Source organism: Lontra canadensis, unplaced genomic scaffold, assembly GCF_010015895.1.
Source record: "Lontra canadensis isolate GAN:19392208 unplaced genomic scaffold, GSC_riverotter_1.0 scaffold18, whole genome shotgun sequence".
In the NCBI taxonomy this organism is placed as follows: Eukaryota; Metazoa; Chordata; class Mammalia; order Carnivora; family Mustelidae; genus Lontra; species Lontra canadensis.
Window position 1 is genome coordinate 515,543 of NW_022631012.1, and position 19,059 is coordinate 534,601.

At 40.7% G+C, this 19,059-nt stretch overlaps 1 protein-coding gene across 12 annotated transcripts in view; it reads left to right on the plus strand.

Moving 5' to 3' along the window:
* FN1 (fibronectin 1) overlaps positions 1 to 19,059 on the plus strand; it is a 66,081-nt gene that overhangs the window by 46,040 nt on the left and 982 nt on the right. For 2 of the 12 annotated variants that reach the window (XM_032859851.1, XM_032859855.1), the window contains 14 exons: positions 480 to 593; positions 1,418 to 1,687; positions 2,898 to 3,085; positions 4,524 to 4,611; positions 5,489 to 5,665; positions 6,864 to 6,953; positions 7,164 to 7,343; positions 8,499 to 8,588; positions 9,590 to 9,981; positions 11,126 to 11,264; positions 13,466 to 13,630; positions 15,482 to 15,607; positions 16,118 to 16,224; positions 18,813 to 18,920. In XM_032859851.1, the coding sequence (XP_032715742.1) occupies positions 480 to 593; positions 1,418 to 1,687; positions 2,898 to 3,085; positions 4,524 to 4,611; positions 5,489 to 5,665; positions 6,864 to 6,953; positions 7,164 to 7,343; positions 8,499 to 8,588; positions 9,590 to 9,981; positions 11,126 to 11,264; positions 13,466 to 13,630; positions 15,482 to 15,607; positions 16,118 to 16,224; positions 18,813 to 18,920 (2,234 nt within the window). Of the gene's footprint in view, positions 1 to 479; positions 594 to 1,417; positions 1,688 to 2,897; positions 3,086 to 4,523; positions 4,612 to 5,488; positions 5,666 to 6,863; positions 6,954 to 7,163; positions 7,344 to 8,498; positions 8,589 to 9,514; positions 9,982 to 11,125; positions 11,265 to 13,465; positions 13,631 to 15,481; positions 15,608 to 16,117; positions 16,225 to 18,812; positions 18,921 to 19,059 lie in introns of all 12 variants that reach the window. The other 10 variants (XM_032859850.1, XM_032859853.1, XM_032859856.1 and 7 more) reach the window with 5 other exon arrangements.

Below are 19,059 nucleotides of genomic sequence, written 5' to 3' on the forward strand. Positions count from 1 at the left end.
AGTGCACTTCTCCTTTTACATGCAAAGTTCTGTTTGATGGTGTGGACATCTTGAATTATTAGATATCTCTTTGTGGTTTTATTTAGTCATGCACATAAAGTAGAGAGATGACCCAACTTTTTAAGATCCTTTTAGCTCTTGTTTTTGTTTTTATATAAAATCCTGGTAAAATTAGGATCCTAAGGGAATATCTTAAAAAACTAATTTTCTTGTTTTCCAAGAGTGGTATCCTTCATTGTTGGAGGCATCATATTAGAGTGTATCCTTTAGTTTGACCTTCCTCCTGTATGACAATTGGTATTAGCCATGAGTATATCTGTCCAAGAGGAATCATATCTGACTCATCCATGTTTTTGTGATAATTCTACAAATGAAAAATCCAGGCCACCAGGCTTTTATTCCTGAACGCAGATGGTCACATCCGTGGCCTTAACAGCGGATGACACAGGTGCTGCATTTACTTTTCCCTCCCTTTGCAGATCAAACAGAAATGACCATTGAAGGTTTGCAGCCCACAGTGGAGTATGTGGTTAGTGTCTATGCTCAGAATCAAGACGGAGAGAGTCCGCCTTTGGTTCAAACTGCAGTAACGAGTACGTAATCCATGCTTCTTCCCCATTTTCAAAGTCAGTTTTGTTCTTAGGCCTCTGAACGCCCTCCACGTGTCTTTTGCAAGTACACGTAGAGACAGCCCACTTGGTTAGTTTGTTACCTTGAGCTGAGTCCTTTACAGACATTTTTCCTTCTTGGTGCCAAGCAATGAACATCCAGGGAAAGAAGTTATGGAGCTCTCATAGTTGCTGTGCTTTGAATTTCGTTCGCTCAAATGGCCTCAGCAGAACCCTGTTTGCCTATAGCCAAATCTACAAAATATTTTGCCTGGACCTTCTTTTCTATGACTGGATGGTAAAGTTGATGGCAGTGGGCTTCATGAAGCTATTGTGTTTGGAGCATTTGGAAAACTGCCTGGAGCAGCATTTAATGTAAATAGTGGGGGTGGGGTAGAGAGAAGAGTTAAAGAAGGATTATAATCATCTGAATCTGACATTGAAAATCAACCTTACCACTTCCAAGGTATAGAAAATCCAGGTCTATGAGACTAACATCACACTGCAAAAACGAATCTTGGTGGAATACCGGAAAATTAATGGCAAAAAATCCTCACTGTGGGGCTATTTTGCAGGGTGCCTGTGTGTCTCACGCACACCTACGTCTTAATAAGTGATGTGACCTTAAATCTTTTTTAAACCGAAAGAAATGTAATCAAGTGTCAAGTAATTTCCCATTTGCTAGTGGGTTAATTGGAATTGAATCCATCAGAGAAAATGGTATCTGCAGAACTGCTTTGCACGTTATAAAAATGCTCATTTCACAACTTGCTTTTCACATAACCTCTTACCATTAATTTGCCTAACAGACATTGACCGCCCTAAAGGACTGGCATTCACTGATGTGGATGTCGATTCCATCAAAATTGCTTGGGAAAGCCCACAGGGGCAAGTTTCCAGGTACAGGGTGACCTACTCGAGCCCTGAGGATGGAATCCGTGAGCTCTTCCCCGCACCTGATGGTGAAGAGGACACTGCAGAGCTGCAAGGCCTCAGGCCGGGTTCTGAGTACACAGTCAGTGTGGTTGCCTTGCACGATGATATGGAGAGCCAGCCCCTGATTGGAACCCAGTCCACAGGTATACCGTCCACTGCAGCACGGGTGCTCGCGGGCGCCGCGGCTCCATGCCCCGCTGAGTGACTTAGACACTCTATCGGGCTCTGGAGTCCCTGTAAGGGGGTCAAACAAACCCAAACAAAACAGCCTCTCTATTAGGACAGACCTTCTTTAGAAGGGAATCGTCATAAACAGTAAAGTTTACGTGATATTCAGATACAGTTTAATAAAGGGACCTTTTAGAGTGGCTTGGCTTATAGATAAGGCCATAGAGTGAGACATCCTAAAATTGTGGATTATTCCTTAAACCCTGACTCCCTGTGGTTATGCTCACTGTGCATAAAGGAAAGAAGTTTGGCATCCTAGAACTTACTCTAAAAAAGGAATCCAAACTGGGCCATTTCCTAGCGGCACGATTCTGAGAACACTAGGTAAGACCTTCTTTCTCTGGGTGGAGTTGGTGTGCTGAGTGTGTGATTTGCTTAAAGGATTGAGAATCAGACACATAGGAGGCAGTTTAGGGCAAATGCTTTCTACAATACTTGATCTGCCCGTGCTTTGTTTCTGAAGCAGAGTGGAATGCTAAATTTGTGTCTTTGTGACAGCATATACCCTGGGGGTGGCTATCTGTATTATTGCTTTTCGCTTCTCTTTTCTGCTTCTGTTGTGAGCCAATTTTCTTCTTACGCTGCACCACAGAGAATACTTCAAATTTAGCAGCACTGTTTGCTGTGGGGTTCAAATAAACAGGATAAAAACATGCTTCTGTCTTTTGGGGGGTGGAATACCCCTGAAATGGTTTTCCACTCAAAGATCGCTTATCGAGGAAAACGGCTATTGCTCCTCTTTCCATACAAATGGAAAATCAATCCTAATGGTCAAGAAATTATTTTGACTTTGTTGTTGTTGTTTTTTTTATTTTTTAAGGGAAAGCAAAAAAACAAAACAAAACAAAAATGGCTTCTAAAACCCCAAGTGTCTCAGTCTTCTGGCATTTACCCAAGTGCCTCCAGTGATTCTGAGAATTGGTGGATATAAAACACATTTTTTCAGCAAACGTTTTCTTTATTTTGTATCCCTTCTTGTACTTTCTCATACTGAATCTTTGCCTGAAGGAACCCACCTAACCCAACCCAACCCAAGCACATCTGTTCTGCTTCTTGGAATCCACTGTACTGTCCTTCTTCCCCAGTTCCTATAAGATAACCTCTAACCAATGGCCATCCCGACAGCCATTCCTGCACCAGCTGACCTGAAGTTCACTCAGGTCACACCAACAAGCCTGACGGCCCAGTGGACGGCACCGAATGTTCAGCTCACAGGATATCGAGTGCGGGTGACCCCCAAGGAGAAGACTGGACCAATGAAGGAGATCAACCTTGCTCCTGACAGTTCATCTGTGGTTGTGTCAGGACTCATGGTGAGAAGTGCCCTTTTTCATTGGAAAAAAGTACAGTTGGCCCTTGAACAGCGTGGTTTTTTTGTTTGTTTGTTTGTTTGTTTTAAAGATTTTATCCATTTACCTGATAGAAATCACAAGTAGGCAGAGAAGTAGGCAGGGCTGGGGGGAGAAGTAGGCTCTCTGCTGAGCAGAGAACCCGATGTAGGACTCGATCCCAGGACCCTGAGATCATGACCTGAGCCAAAGGCAGAGGCTCTAACCCACTGAGCCACCCAGGTGCCCCTGAACAACGTGGTTTTGAACTGTGTGGGTTCATTTCTAGATGCTGATTTTTTTTTAATAGTACAGGACTATAAATGTATTTTCCCTTCTTTAGATTTTGTTAATAATGTTTTCCCTTCTCCAGCTTATTTTATTATAAGAATACATTATATAATAACAAATATACAAAGTATGTGGTAATCAGCAATTTATCAATAAGGCTTATGGTCAACAGAACAACTTTTACTAGTTAACTTTTGGGGGATTCAAAAGTTAGAAGCAGATTTTCAGCTGTGCAGGGGTTCGGGACTCCTAACCCTTGATTTGTTCAAGGATCAACTGTAGTTATCTCTTTCACAGTTTAAGGTGGTGGAGATAAAAAAATACCATAATAATCTAATTAGTGTTCTTTGCCTCTGTCGTCAAATAATTTTATTGTAATTTTGTGCCAGATAGAATTCTCTATATTGACCTAGCTCTTCCAGATGACTGTCTGGGATGGACTTGTATAAATAGTGTTGGCTTTTGCACAGCTCTTTATATATGCATTTTGTTTATTCTAGAAAGATTTTATGTGTGTATGTGGAGGAGGCAATTCATATGTCCATAGACTGAATCATAGCTTCTTTTTGATTATTCATTTTCTGAGCTCTGTTGCCTTGGCAAGGAATATTTTCCAGTTTGTACCCAACCTACCTGACCCTCCCTTTATTGAAACATTTTTAATCCTTTAGACACGCATATGGAAAATTAGCCAGGAATCTAGGAAATTGATGTACTACTTAACATAAGGCCAATTCCAAGAGAAATTACAGAGAGAGGGTTCAGAGATAGAACAGAGCATTCTCTCTGCTTCTCCATGATCAGACAAAGAAATACTTGGCACATGCCAAATCATGAAGGAGAAAAACAGGCTAAAACCCATTTTCCCCATTTTGGATCAATTCCGTGTAAGTATGTAAGTTATAGCTTACTTGGCGTTAAACGCTAAGCACATTTTTAAATTCATATAATTTACATGTGCTGTTGATCATCTGCAGTGTAGAAATGAAATTCATGTAGGAATTTATAGTGCTATGGGTTTTAGCTAGTGTATTTTTTTCTTTTATAACCATTGTGTCTTTCTAATGCTGTAGTGAAACATCTGTGCTTTAGAAGATCCCGTTGCTAAAGTTTACTGTGTCCTTCTTTGTAGGTGGCCACCAAATACGAAGTGAGCGTCTATGCCCTTAAGGACACTTTGACAAGCAGACCAGCTCAGGGAGTCGTCACTACTCTGGAGAGTGAGTAATCAAGCCTTTTAGTATCAACAAACGTTCTCCATAAGTGGTAAATGATTTTCTAGATCACCAAGTTTATCGAAGGATTCCCAGCTTGGAAAATGATTTGCTTGCCCATCTCTTGTTGACTTACTATTGTCACCTTTTATGACCCTCTGGAGAGTGGTATACTGGCACATAAATGGCGTCACTTCCATATGTTACCATGTTAGTGTCAGGAGCTAGGACTGACACCTAGGTTATCTACTACTTGCTCTACTTGGTGCAGTTTGGTCTCATGATGTTTGGGGAGGACACACAGGCTTCTGCTGTACCTTAACAGTAGAGTAAGTATTGAACAAAATTAGGCCCAGATTCCAGTTTGGTGCTATATCAATAATTTATGTATGCTCTTTCAGAAATCACAGGAAATATTTAAGTTTTCTCATCTACAAAATAGGGATGCCATTGCCTATGCTGAAAGGAAAAAAAAAGGAAGCCATATAAAAAAAGCCAGAGTACTAATAATACGTATATATATTACTGCCATATCATTGTAACTCCTCTACTACAGTTATTTTATGTTATAATAAATTAATAATTTTAATACTAATTGGGGTATTGGTAGATAGTCTAAGCCAGGCTTGGGAACCACCGGTAGTATCTAAAAAGGATTTTAGTTAACAGACAAAATTTTTAAAAAGGTATGTGAGCTGAGTCTTTTCATATTTTTTAATTACTGTCAACCTTTCTTTCTGGATGCCACAGGAGATAATCTGTACGTTATTAGTAATGTGCAGGAATGGATATTTTTGGTGTATAATAAAGACAGATTTTAAAACATCAAAATCTTCCCTAAATGAATCAGCCAGGCACTGATCTCTAGTTGTGATTTGTGCAGATGTCAGTCCTCCAAGAAGGGCCCGTGTGACAGATGCTACTGAGACCACCATCACCATTAGCTGGAGAACCAAGACGGAGACGATCACTGGCTTCCAAGTTGATGCCATCCCAGCAAATGGCCAGACTCCAGTTCAGAGAACCATCAGGCCAGACATCCGTAGCTACACCATCACAGGTCAGGGAACTCACCATACTGACCATGTTTGCTGATGGCTATTCCCAACATAAATTCCTTATCAGTTACTCTACCACTTATACTAATTGAATTTATTGCCAATATTTTACAATAATGCAGCTGTAATTTTTAAAAACCTACTTTCATACTATAATTAGAAATAGTTGTATTCTGTGAATGCCTGATTTTGTCTAATGTTTGCCAGAGAGATGGCATAAGTTCCATTTATTAAATTTAATCTTTTATCGATGTACCCTTCGTATCAAAAAAAAAATGTAACATAATGCTTAAAACCAAAAGAAACTGAATAGCGGCATACTGTTCTTAATGTTAACCTCAATGATAAAACATAATTAAATTTTAAAATAAAATAAAGATCCAAGTTGTAGTCAGAGAATATTCAATATCCAGCTCAATTTAGGTCTTTTTGAGATTTAAAATTCTTTTTTTTTTTCTTTTAAAGATTTTATTTACTATTTGGCAGACAGAGATCACAGGCAGGCGGAGAGGCAGGCAGAGAGAGAGGGGGAAGCAGACTCTGCTGAGCAGAGTGCCTGATGCGGGGCTTGATCCTAGGACCCTGAGATTATGACCTGAGCCGTAGGCAGAGACTAAACCACTTAGCCACCCAGGCACCCCAAGATTTAAAATTCTGATTCCAGTTACAGTGACTGATGATAATAAAAGGAAAACACTCAGTAGGTGCTTGCCCCTCATTCTCCAAGATGGCTACCTCTTTTTTTTTTATGATTGATTTATTTATTTTAGAGCGAAAGGGAGAGGGAGCAGGGGGAGGGGCAGAAGAAGAGAGAGAGAATCCCAAGCAGACTCCATGCTGAGCTCAGAGCTCGGGGCTCCATCTCACAACCCTGTGAGATCATGACCTGAGCCAAAAGCAAGAGTCAGATGCTCAATGACTTCTTTTTTTCTCTTCTTCTACATTTAACATAGCATTTTTTTAATTTTAAAATTTACTCTAGCCAGTATCTTTGTATGCATCAGTGATTTCCTTTTGAGATAATGTTTCTCATTAACAGTTAACACCCATGCCAGGCTCTAATTTATTGCTCAAATGTGGACCACTTCTGTGGTCTGTATATGTATGGGATGAGAAAGGAACCACGAATTAAAAGATGAGTTTAAAAATTTTTCCTAGTAAATGAAAATCAGATAAAAAGCATTTCTTCACAAATCATAGGTTTACAACCCGGCACTGACTACAAGATCTACTTGTACACCCTGAATGACAATGCCCGGAGCTCCCCCGTGGTCATCGATGCCTCCACTGGTAACTACTTTTTTATTGAAGAAATGCCACTGACTTATATGTGATGGGTTGTGCGAACTTGAGAAACAAATAGGCTGGCAGTGAATCGTTTTTACAGTTATTAGAACTCTCAGAATCTCTCAGGTTCTGTTTCTCAGGGTGGGAAAAGAGTGTGGGAATAATTTCCCTGCTTATTCACTTTCTTAGAGACTTAATCTTGTTTTCTTTTAGCCATCGACGCGCCATCCAATCTGCGCTTCCTGGCCACAACACCCAACTCCTTGCTGGTATCTTGGCAGCCGCCCCGCGCCAAGATTACTGGTTATATCATCAAGTATGAGAAGCCTGGGTCCCCTCCCAGAGAAGTGGTCCCTCGTCCCCGCCCTGGTGTCACAGAGGCTACTATCACCGGTATTGCTGCTTTGCTGTCGCCATTTTCCATGGGACTCCCTAGGACACACAAAGTGCTTATTAGCAGATTCCAGCTGTGTCTTTGATGCTGTATCATGAGAACAAGAGGCCCCATTTCTAATAACTTCAAAAAGCATCTTCTGTTGAGGAGTCGCAGAGCTCAGTATATCTCAAAAGACAGGAATTCATGAAAACACAGTAAATTTAATAGTGTCATAATGGCGTAACTAGAATCTTTTTATTGGCTGTGTGTTTGCTAGATACTTGGAAGTCCTGTCCTAGAAGAAGACATTTTTTCAAAACAAACTAGCTAATTGTGGTCCCGTCCTCTCTAAAGATCTGATATCATATGGGCCTTGCCAGAGAACGACCTGCCACTGCTCTCATTACCCAGGTTCACAGAATGGGTCTTGAGGCCAAGTGATTCCCAACCACTCATACTGGAGAGCATGCCTGAAATATGAAAGAAGGATTGTCCATTTCATTGGGAAAGATTATAAGCCTTTGGTATTATTTTTGTCCAGGAGATTAAATTTTTAGATTCTGTACAGGATATCATCTAGACTTGAAAAATCCTAGAGAACACAGAGATACCAGAGAGAGATTCTGCTTATTTAGAAAATTTGGAGACAGAAAAATAGAATCACTCATGGAAGGAGTTGAATTAGATAATTCCTACAGGGACCACACAAAGATTGGCCACTTTCTCCTACAGAGTACTTACCTATAGTCTAACTTTTCACTGATCCTGCCACTGAGGACCATCTGGTTATTAGGCCCTAAGTAGATTCATGTAATCTGCAATGATCTCTCCCAAATGGATATCCCACTGGTGGTATACGATGCTGATAGATTTTCTTGAATTCAAAAGGACAAATAAGACCACACGTTAAAAGAAAACCCACAAAATGTTAGACTAAAAGTACTTTTCTCAAGTGCCAGACTTGGTAGAGAAGTTACTAATTTACCATGTGACCATCATATGTGGACTATGTGGGTTTTGTGGAAGAAAAGTGAAGTAGATTTTACCTTTCAGGAGGCCAAAAAGGCCAGCTAGAGAAAGGATGCTTGCTTCTCAGTAGCATCTCCTGGTAAGATCAACTCCCATTTGATCTTGAGCCCACAGACGTAACATGATGTCTGTCCTTCCATCAGGTCTGGAACCGGGCACCGAGTACACCATCCAAGTCATTGCCCTCAAGAACAACCAGAAGAGTGAGCCTCTGATTGGAAGGAAAAAGACAGGTAAAGGGCACCTTCTGGGTACTAGGAAGATAATCGAAACAAAACTAACTAGAAATGATTAATTTTGCAGTGAAAAGGTTCTCCAGGTTTTGATTCCTCTCTCATGGAAATTTTTCTTAACAGCTTAGCATATATACGTTGTGCTCTTGAATAGCCTAAATAATGTAACGTAGTCGGCCGAGTTCCGTTTTATTTTTTTCTTAGCCAATCAGTGTAAAGACTTTTATTCACCTTTAAAAAATTTAAGCCAAATATTAAAATGTAGAAACCAGGTAGCTGTCATTACTATTCTTCTATACCTTGTGTTGAAGTTATTGTTAAAAAAAAAGGGGGGGGATTAATCCTTCCCATTATCTTTATTTATTATTTGGTTTCTGAAACTCGAACTAAAGAATCTTATTGTTTTCAACCGATTTCAGTTTAATTTGAAGAAAATTCTATATTTATACTAATAGAAGAAGTTTAGAAACAAACATGGATGTATTTTTACCTATTCTTACTGTTTGAATTCATGAAAAACTGGAATTCTCATACTTCAGATGCTGAAATAATTAATCTGGATTCTAGTCCTTGTAACATGAGTCTCAAATGAAGAAAAGAAGAAAAGAGTCTGCACATTTCAGTTCCATTAAGCTTAAGTTGAGCAGAAGTAGCTTCTATGGGGCTTAGTGGTTCAAAGCTTTTTGTGTATGATAAATTCATACTAACGCTTTTTTCGTTCTAAACTATAAAGAAACCTTTGAGAAAAATCTTAAAGATTTCTTTTTTGGAAAAAAAATGTCTTGTGATCTAAGAACTGCTAATGTTCTAGGGGCTTTGATCAGATTGATAAACAGTCATTGTTGCCTGAATTGGTAATGACTACTGCTGCTACTTTTGGGAGCTTAACACGCTTTGCTTTTTTGGCTCTAACCTCTCTTGGCTAGATGAGCTTCCCCAACTGGTAACCCTTCCACACCCAAATCTTCATGGACCAGAGATCTTGGATGTTCCCTCCACAGTTCAAAAGACCCCTTTCATCACCAATCCTGGGTATGACACTGGAAACGGTATTCAGCTTCCTGGCACTTCTGGTCAGCAGCCCAGTGTCGGGCAACAAATGATCTTTGAGGAGCATGGTTTTAGGCGCACCACACCGCCCACAACGGCCACCCCTGTAAGGCATAGGCCAAGACCATATCCGCCGAATGTAAATGAGGAGATCCAAGTTGGTCACGTCCCCAGGGGAGACGTTGACCATCACCTCTACCCTCACGTTATGGGACTCAATCCAAATGCCTCTACAGGACAAGAAGCTCTCTCTCAGACAACCATCTCTTGGACCCCATTCCAAGAAAGCTCTGAGTATATCATTTCATGTCATCCGGTTGGCACTGATGAAGAACCTTTACAGGTAATTGATTTTTCTCTTTACTTCTGGGTGGCCTAGAAATGAGTAAGCTAGGTAACGGAAGTGACCAGAGCTCTAATATAAATATTCTAGAGTCTCTTAAAAAGGTCGTACACGTAAACCCCGTTTTTGTTTTTTTTTTTTAAATCTCAATATGGCTGTACTTTGGGGGCATACCAAAGAGTAGCATCAGGTTTTGTTTAGTAGAGAGAATAAAATCATTTCTATTAGCCGCACATATTTGAGGCTCCTTAGTAATATGGACAAAGAAATGATCTTAAAAAAGAGAGAGATTCTGCCTGAACTTGCATTTGTTCAGGAAGGTTCTGGATGCCGTCCTTGGGGCTCCTGGCTGGTTCAGTTGGAAGGGCATGTGACTCTTGATCTCACGGTTGTGAGTTAGAGCTTCACATTGGTTATAGAGGTTGCTTAAAAATAAAATCTTTAAAAATAAAGAAATGAAATGTCATCCTATAGTTTGTCCTTGAAGAATCCCATTATCTACAATATGTCTGAGGAAAAGGAACTTACATGAAACTGTGCCCACATCAGCTGTTATAAGTGACTGACTCTTTAAAACCTTTATTCTTTAATTTGTTTTGCTGATACCAATTTTTAGGGGGTTCTTATTTTTAGAAAGCATCAGAATTTAAAAAAACAAAACAAAAAAAACCTGACTACACCGTGAAAGATTTATGAGCTTAGAAACATGAGTTTGGGGATTTGCCCAAAGGCTTTAAGGACCCCATGTTGGGGTCACAGGGCACCTTGCCGAGGATGAGGATATCTGCCACGTAGCACAGTGTCCGCAATTTATGTGAAAGGGGCTTGGCTCAGGGATCCCAGTGGGCTTGCACAGACCTGCAACCATAGCGGGATGGAGGGACTGTCTGTTGAATTACTGAGGGCTCCTGATAACTATGGAACACACAGATCTGGGGCAGGAAAATTGGGCAGACTGAAAAGATGGCCCCTCCCCCTGAGTTCTGTGTCTGTCCACAGCTTGTTTGGGATCGTTCCACCCTCAATCTTCGTCTCCCTTTGCTTTATTTACATAGTGCAGGTTGTTGGTAAGACAATAGGGAAAGTCACATCAATTTCCCCCATAACGCTTTCTCCCTCACTTTGGATGTGCCAATGACTGCAGTTCCGAGTTCCTGGAACCTCCGCTAGTGCCACCCTGACAGGCCTCACCAGAGGGGCCACGTACAACATCATAGTGGAGGCCCTGAAAGACCAGAAGAGGCACAAGGTTCGGGAGGAGGTTGTTACCGTGGGCAGCTCTGGTATGTGAAAGCCTGGGTCCTCAGGTGCAGGCTCCCCTCTGGACTAACCCCAAAGACACCTTTTCTCTCGACTGTTCCTTTGTTGCTGTTGTCTTTTAACTTCGGGAAGTGATGGCATGAAGTCAAGGAGCAACTTTAAATTCAGTTATTTTTCCCTCATAGTACCCTAGTTCCTGTGTAAAGTAGTCTCAGTGATACGAAAATTGACCCGGAAGGGACCCGAAGCATGATTTAGTCCCACATTCTGACTCTCTGCTAGCGAGCGTCTGAGTTCACCCAGGGCACAGGTCCCCCAATCTCTTTTCCCAGACCCCGCACTCACCACGTTGCTGTCCTCTTGATTGATCCTTTAAGTACCAAAAAGGATTACCTTTAAAGGAAATTCCCTATCTGCGGACAGGAGCGACTGCTGGTTTTCGTTCCTGATGCAGAATGCAGCCAACATCGCCCATTTCCGCTCAAAGAGCTACCTTCTTCCAATGTTATTTCAATTTCTTTTTCTAATTATACAACCCCAAGGCCAAAAGAGCAGTGAAAGTGTCACTGACTCCTCTTTGCAGCACCTGCAAAGTCCTTTGAAAGCAGTCGTGAATCGCCTGGCTTTTCAGCCTGCATCAGTTGAAGATTCACCAAGGACCACGAGAGACCGGGAATCATCAAAACCACAAATCTCCAGTCTTCCCAATGGAGGGTTCTCTATCCCACAGCAGCAGGGAGTGCTAAATTCTGTCTGTCGAGTGACCGGCTTTATGCCTAGGGCCACTTACTGAACATAGGGTCGCAGATGACCGTGCTATTTTACACGTATACCTGCCTGTGAATTTAAGCAGTTGCTTATTTGATGCGGGGATTGTTTTGTGCTTGTTGTGTTAGGTTTCCATGGTAATGCATGCCTTCTGCCTTGCGTGGTTTTACTAGTAGAAGGCCACGTGAAAGAAATTTTCAAAGCACAAAAGTCTTTGTGCTTTTCCACATCATTTTTTTTTTTAATTCCATCTCCATAACTTAAATCAGGTGGAATTTTAACTGGTGGGTATTTGGGGAGGGTTACTGAAACCCCTAGTAACACTACAGGTTCCTTTCACTTCGTTTCCAACCCCATATCCCCTGCAGCAATATTCTGCATTCCAGCCCCGTTCTCTGGGCTTTCAGACATGTCAGACTTATTTGTTTCTCCCAAACTCTATTTTCTTCCAGGGTGATGCCTTTTAAACGATTACACACTTCAAATATCTATTGTTTTGAGCCTTTGATTTTTGCACTGTAAAAAGAAATATACATGGTGGGATTCAAAGTCACAGAAATTAGTTTATATAATTTTTAGAGACTCATTGGAAGGATGCTTTGCACAGATTGCTTTAAGCTTTCTCAAAACGTAAAGATCCAGTGTATTAGGCAACACGAAGAGACTCCATTATTCTTAAGTCATTCGTATCCCTTGCTTTCTCTTATTTGAAACTGTTGATTTTATTGGTAAAGTAAAGCTGTCCTACTGCTGTCATACTAATGTACAGAATCTAGCTCTAATGCAAAAAATGCAATAATAAAAGTGAATGTTGCATTACAATGGTATATAAAAATGGCTAAGTCTCTTGCATTAAAAGCAAAGGATGCTCTCTAATAATTATTCTTTACTTGGTGGGCACTTTCTAAGTGCCGGCAATGGACCAGTGCTTTGAATTCATAATATCTATGTAATCTTTACAAGATCCTGAACAGGTACATACATATTATATTATATTATATTATATTATATTATATATTATATTACAAATGAGGGAATTAAGGCACAGAGATAGAAAATAACTAGGTTAAGATCACTCAGATATTGATAGAGAGACATTCCAGCTTTTGCATCCCACTCAAGTTCTTAACTAGCCTAAAGTGCCTCAAGATATGTTCCATATGCTGCAGACTAGTTTTGCCAGAAATTATGATTTTTTTTTTTTTAGTACTAATGGCAAAAATGGAAGAGGGGCTCCTTTTCAGGTGCTTGTGGCAAATGTGCCCTGGCAACATCTAAGAGCAACATCTAACATCAGAGCAACTGATGCTTTGGTAAAACAGATGAATGGTTCTTCATGCTGCTGGGATTTCTGTTTTAGACTAGACTCATTGTAACAATAATTCAGTTTTCTTCGTATGGTTCCAAATCACCACTAAGCTGTCTTTTTTTTTTTTTCCTCCTTTTCTTTGTGTAGTTGACCAAGGCCTAAACCAACCTACAGATGACTCATGCTTCGACCCCTACACGGTTTCCCACTATGCGGTTGGAGAGGAGTGGGAGCGGTTGTCTGAGTCCGGCTTTAAGCTCTCGTGCCAGTGCTTAGGTTTTGGCAGTGGTCATTTCAGATGTGACTCATCTAGTGAGTAGCTTGCTTTGTCCATCTCCTCTGGTTCCATGCATTCGCACAATGTGCCAAGGAAGCATGTTTGGCAGACACAGGCTCTTCCAAACATGAAGCAAATGAGGGGAGACTGCTTGACTCAAAGTAACATTTTGCATCATAAAGAATGATGGGAAATTTTACTTGTTGAATATTTGCTTCATTTCAAGGGTTCTGTGTCAATAGAACTAGTAATTAAAAATACATTTGTGATGGTAATGATTTTTTAACATTTCTGTCAAGATAATAAAGTCAAATTCTCTGGAGCCCAGTTTAATGAAGAGTAAGTATCAGAAACACAAAGGAATCCCCAGTCACTTTTAATCTTTAATGTTGAGTGAGCTCAGAGGTGAACATTTGTACTCACACTCTCCTTCAACACAAACCAGTCATGCACATAACTTAATATATCCACAATGTCCTATCGCATGCACACATGCACACATCAGGTAGCTTGAATCTTGCCAAGTAATGTAGAGAGTACCAATAATCATCTACAGATGATTAAGAATCAACTTCAGTGGAAAAATATTTGATTTTCAAACTATAAAAAGATTTTAACATTTTTAATGATATTTTCAATTTAAAATGATCCTAGATCGATAACTTATTATGCTTTGATATTTAACAATAGAATTTGTAAAACTTTCATTTATGCTTTGTTCTTAGGGGATGTGATTATTACTGACAATTGGTCTACTTTTATAGGTGTTACCCATTTTGGCTTATGATCAAGCCTCCTACAGATATATCTTGACATTATATTTGGGGAAATCCAACATAACAGATTTTTTAAAGACTTTCACACTAAAGTATGAAATGGTTTAATTCAGACTAAAATATGGACACAACTCCTTTTTTTCAACGCAGACTACTGTACTTGACCATCTGAAAATGGAAAGATGGAACAGATGTGTCCTATGACATTTAGGAGTTGGAAGTTTTAACACTTGGCATCACTTAGGTAGTTTTTCATTTCTGAAACTGATCTATTTTAAGTTTGCATATTTATTACCGAGGTAAGTACTTAGGCACGATTTGTGGGAACAGAGGTATAAGGTGATTTATGTGATTCTTTGGCTCAACTGACATTTTCTTTGCTTAAATGTCATAATTGTCAAATAATGTTTAAAGTTGAAGAATGGAAAAAAAAAAAGTTTAAGGAATAGCTGCCCTGTTACACAAACTTCTGAAGTGTGTTTTCAGTAAAAACCTCGGAGATTAAAAAGTCACCTTTTATGGATAGCAGTTAAAGATATAGAACTGTGACTTTTAGATATTTCTCAGAATCGGTCTTTTCTGTTGGGATAATAACCAGTGATTTATCATTTTGTTGGTTTGTGGTTTGTTTTGATACACAAATCTATTCTTTCACTCTTTCCATTTACAAGAAACAGGTTAGGGCATGTAGAGGCCAACTGAGGTTTGTTTTTCGGTTAATAGAACTACTTTGTATCCAAGTTCTCTGTAAATCCGAAAAGTGACCTTTCATCTATGATCCATTCCCAAAAGACTATTTAAATCCTACTTTGGTTTTCGATAATATTAAGCCTTAACAGAATGCACATGAAGGTCCCCGACTATTCTTGTGACGTGGTTATGGTGGGATAACTTGCATCTTAAAATATCCTAGGAAATGTTAAATGATAAAGATAATATTTTAAAATCCAACCCAAACGTGGTCTGTCATGGAGATCATGATCCTCAACTTTTCTTGCCACTCCTTCCAGGTAGCCAGCCCTTAAAATCTCATGGCCGTGTCCCAGAGCACCGTCTTGTGAGTCAGAACACACTGATAACTCTTGGCCTCCGGTTTTCTCTACCCCACAGAATGGTGCCATGATAATGGTGTGAACTACAAGATTGGAGAGAAGTGGGATCGTCAGGGGGAAAATGGCCAGATGATGAGCTGCACATGTCTTGGAAATGGAAAAGGAGAATTCAAGTGTGATCCTCGTACGTCCATTGCCACAGATCATTTTTAGTGCCTTATTAAGCACTCCTGCTTTTATTACTGAGCTGTAACTCTCATTCACAGAGACGATCGGAGACTTTAGGTCTCCTTGAGGAGTGAACAGTGGGTTTGTTCATCTTTTGATTTGGGAAAGTGGAGACAGGCTTCCAAAATGAGCCATGATTTAACGTTATTACAGGACACGTTAGCACTTTTCCGACCTGAGTATTTTGACCATAATCTGCAGTGAAATATTGCCAGAAAGCTTTATGGGTCTTTAGATCCAACTTTTAAAATATGATCCTTTCCCAGTTTATCAGATTTAGTTTTTGGACGTGCTGCCCTAAGATCCATACAGCAGTACTTCTATTACCAATGGTTCCCATAAACCTGTGGGATTTTGGCTGTGAGGATGCACATTTTGGAGAGAATCAGAACGTACCCTGTATAGAAAGGTGAAGTCTATATTGTTCTCAGTCTTCCATGAGCTTCTGACTTGTGTCTCCACGTAGATGAGGCCACGTGTTATGACGATGGGAAGACATACCATGTGGGAGAACAGTGGCAGAAGGAATATCTTGGTGCCATTTGCTCCTGCACCTGCTTCGGAGGCCAGCGGGTAAGGCCAGCCTCCCTGTAATTGAGATAAGATGAAGGGGAGACCCCTACCCTGGTGATTGAGAAGTCAGCTTCTTGTGTGTGTGCTGTACACAAAGTGTGGTAATACTCCTTATGAAAGTTGAAATACCTCATTTCCTGTGGTCACAGAGCTGCCAGCAAGAGGCTACCCTACACCCCTTCTCAGTTCTCCCCTTCCATGGCAGCCTCAGCCACTCTCACACCTATTATTCTCAGGCTGTTGCTACTCTTCAGCAACTAAAGGGTTACATGTTGAGTAGCATTAGGCCTTGAGATGCACAGTGATGGATAGGTGCTCACATGGCATTGTTAAGATCCAAGAAAGGGTCTAGAAAATACCCTCTCTCAATCCAATAATAGATTCCTGATACAGATCTAGCACTGGGCTTAAGGAATATGGGACAAACAGAGGGAATGAGAAGCGGTTCTGGCTGTTAAGGATATATTTGGCGATATTAAGTTGGCACACATTGAAAGTCAAGCTAATTAAGTGAGTTTCTTAGTGGGTTTGACAAATAGTTCCCAGGTAGGCTGGAATCCGCAAGAAAGTTTCCATGGAAAAGAGAAACATACCCTGGCTGGGGGTTCAGATGTTTGAAATAGATTGAGGGAAGAGATGGAAGCAGAGAGAGCAGAGTAAGCGTATCACCCAGGATGGGAAACAGCTGGCCTATGTGGGTTCCAGTGAGCCAACCCTCTGCCTGGTGTCTTGTAACAAATCAGATGAGAAGAAGTGGGGGCCATTTACGGAAGGGCCTGGAAGTCCGTTATTTAAGTCAGAAGTTCTCAACGATTTCTAATCTGTGCCCCCCTTCACTATAATAAAAAATGCTGTGCTTTCCTCTAATGTTATTTGAAATTTCAAAATAAGATGACTCATGCAACTCAAGAGCAACAGAACATAACATTCCTTCATTTTTAATGAAAACATACCCTCCCCAACAGCCCTTCACATTCTGATACATGAGGACCACGCTCCCCACCCCAGGGGAAGATGCACTGGCCAATGCCTTTTGCACTGGCCAATTGTAGGTACCCAAGAAGAAAGAACATGATGGAAGGTGGTTTTTAGGAAAATTAGTCCTGCAGCAGGGAAGCGTCTTCAGGGGTCCGGCTCTGCCCCCACCTGAGGACCTGGAGCAGCCCATGGAAACTACCCTGATCTCTTCCATGCCTAGTGGTTAGGTGGGGAGGGAGAGGATTCCCATTCTCACAGAGAGAAGCTATGGAGGCGCTCTCTCTGTCTCTCATTAACACTTGTAAAGACTATGATGGTGGAACATTTCTGGTAAGTGGTTGGTATAGAAATGTGTGATGGAAAGTGAATTTGTGGAATGTGGTCTCACTTCAGCATCTTCTCAGTGTTTATGCACATGAGACTTTTCATTTGTGACACCTATTCTGTTCTAAAGAAAGTGCTAAATGAAACACTTAAGACAGCAGTGGAAACTGTGACATTTTTATGTGAAAGCAAGATTCAGTAACTCTGTAAGTATTTACCTGTATTGTATAAGGTGTTCTGGGGAATACTCTTTTAAATGGAGAAATATGTCTGGAATATTTAAGTGACAGTATAAAAAAGAAAGTGATTATATTATTTTAGGTTCTTCTGGGTATAAGAGGAAAGCTCAACTCAGGTTGATTAAGGCAAAACAAAACAAAACAAAACAAACAAACAAAAAAAACAAAAAACACCTCACATAACTGAAGAGTCCAGGGTCACATAACAGAAGAATCAGGGCTGCTCCAACAGTGGCATTCTAAGTCTCTCACTCTCTTATATGCTTTGTTATTGTGTATTGGCTTTGTTTTCCAGAAGCTTCTGCTGATAGTGAGAAAAATGACTTCTGTCCACTCTATGTTTAACCTCTATAGGCTTAGGAGCAACCATGAAGGAGAACATGGTTCCTCACATTTCCAGCAAAAATCTCAGGAAGAAGTCTTAGTGGCCCAGCTCAGTCCCTTTTCTGTCTCTTATCCCAAGTCTGGCCAGATGAAAGGCTACAACATTCACTGGCCATGGCCATGTGGGTAGGAAGGGATAGCCTTCCTACCCACATTAGGAGGAACGTGGCCAGGCGTCATTCAGCAGGTGACAGTCCCAAATCCACCAGCACTTCACTAGGTTCCTCTCCCTCTTGCTTAAAGCAGGGCAGTCTTTGGAGCTGGGTTTCCTATAAAACGAGGGTATTTGTCCCTGTGATCTCAGCTCCCTTGTAGAAAGCTCTAGGATTCTGGGAAAACTTCTCTGTGTCTTCTGGTACAGAAAGCATACTTCAGAAGTTGGGACTGGAAGGAGCCTTAGCAGATGTGTGGGGTTTGAATGGGAACAGAAAGGAGGATGTTTCAGGAAAAGCATAAATAGACAGGGGTGATCAGAAGGTATGAGTAATAAACCAAAGTGTATTCTGTAAGTTATAAATGCATAAAATCATCAGAGCTTCCTTCATGATTAACTGCTCATATGTTGCCAATGGGTAAGACCTGAAATTCTTTAACGCAAGCACTAATGGTGATGCTCTCAGGTGATTGTAAACCCCATTTGACTTTATGCCTGTGTCCTCTCAGGGCTGGCGCTGTGACAACTGCCGCAGACCAGGGGCTGAACCCGGTCCCGAAGGCTCCACCAGCCACTACAACCAGTACTCGCAAAGATACCATCAGAGAACTAACACTGTACGTGCACCTGTACCTTGAGTTTTTGTCCCCCAAATGCCATTAGATACCTAGTAGGGATACCTGTAGGCACCTTTCTTCTGAATGAACCAAATGTTCTTTATTGTTAAAAAATCTTTTAAATGCCTTGAGCAGAAGA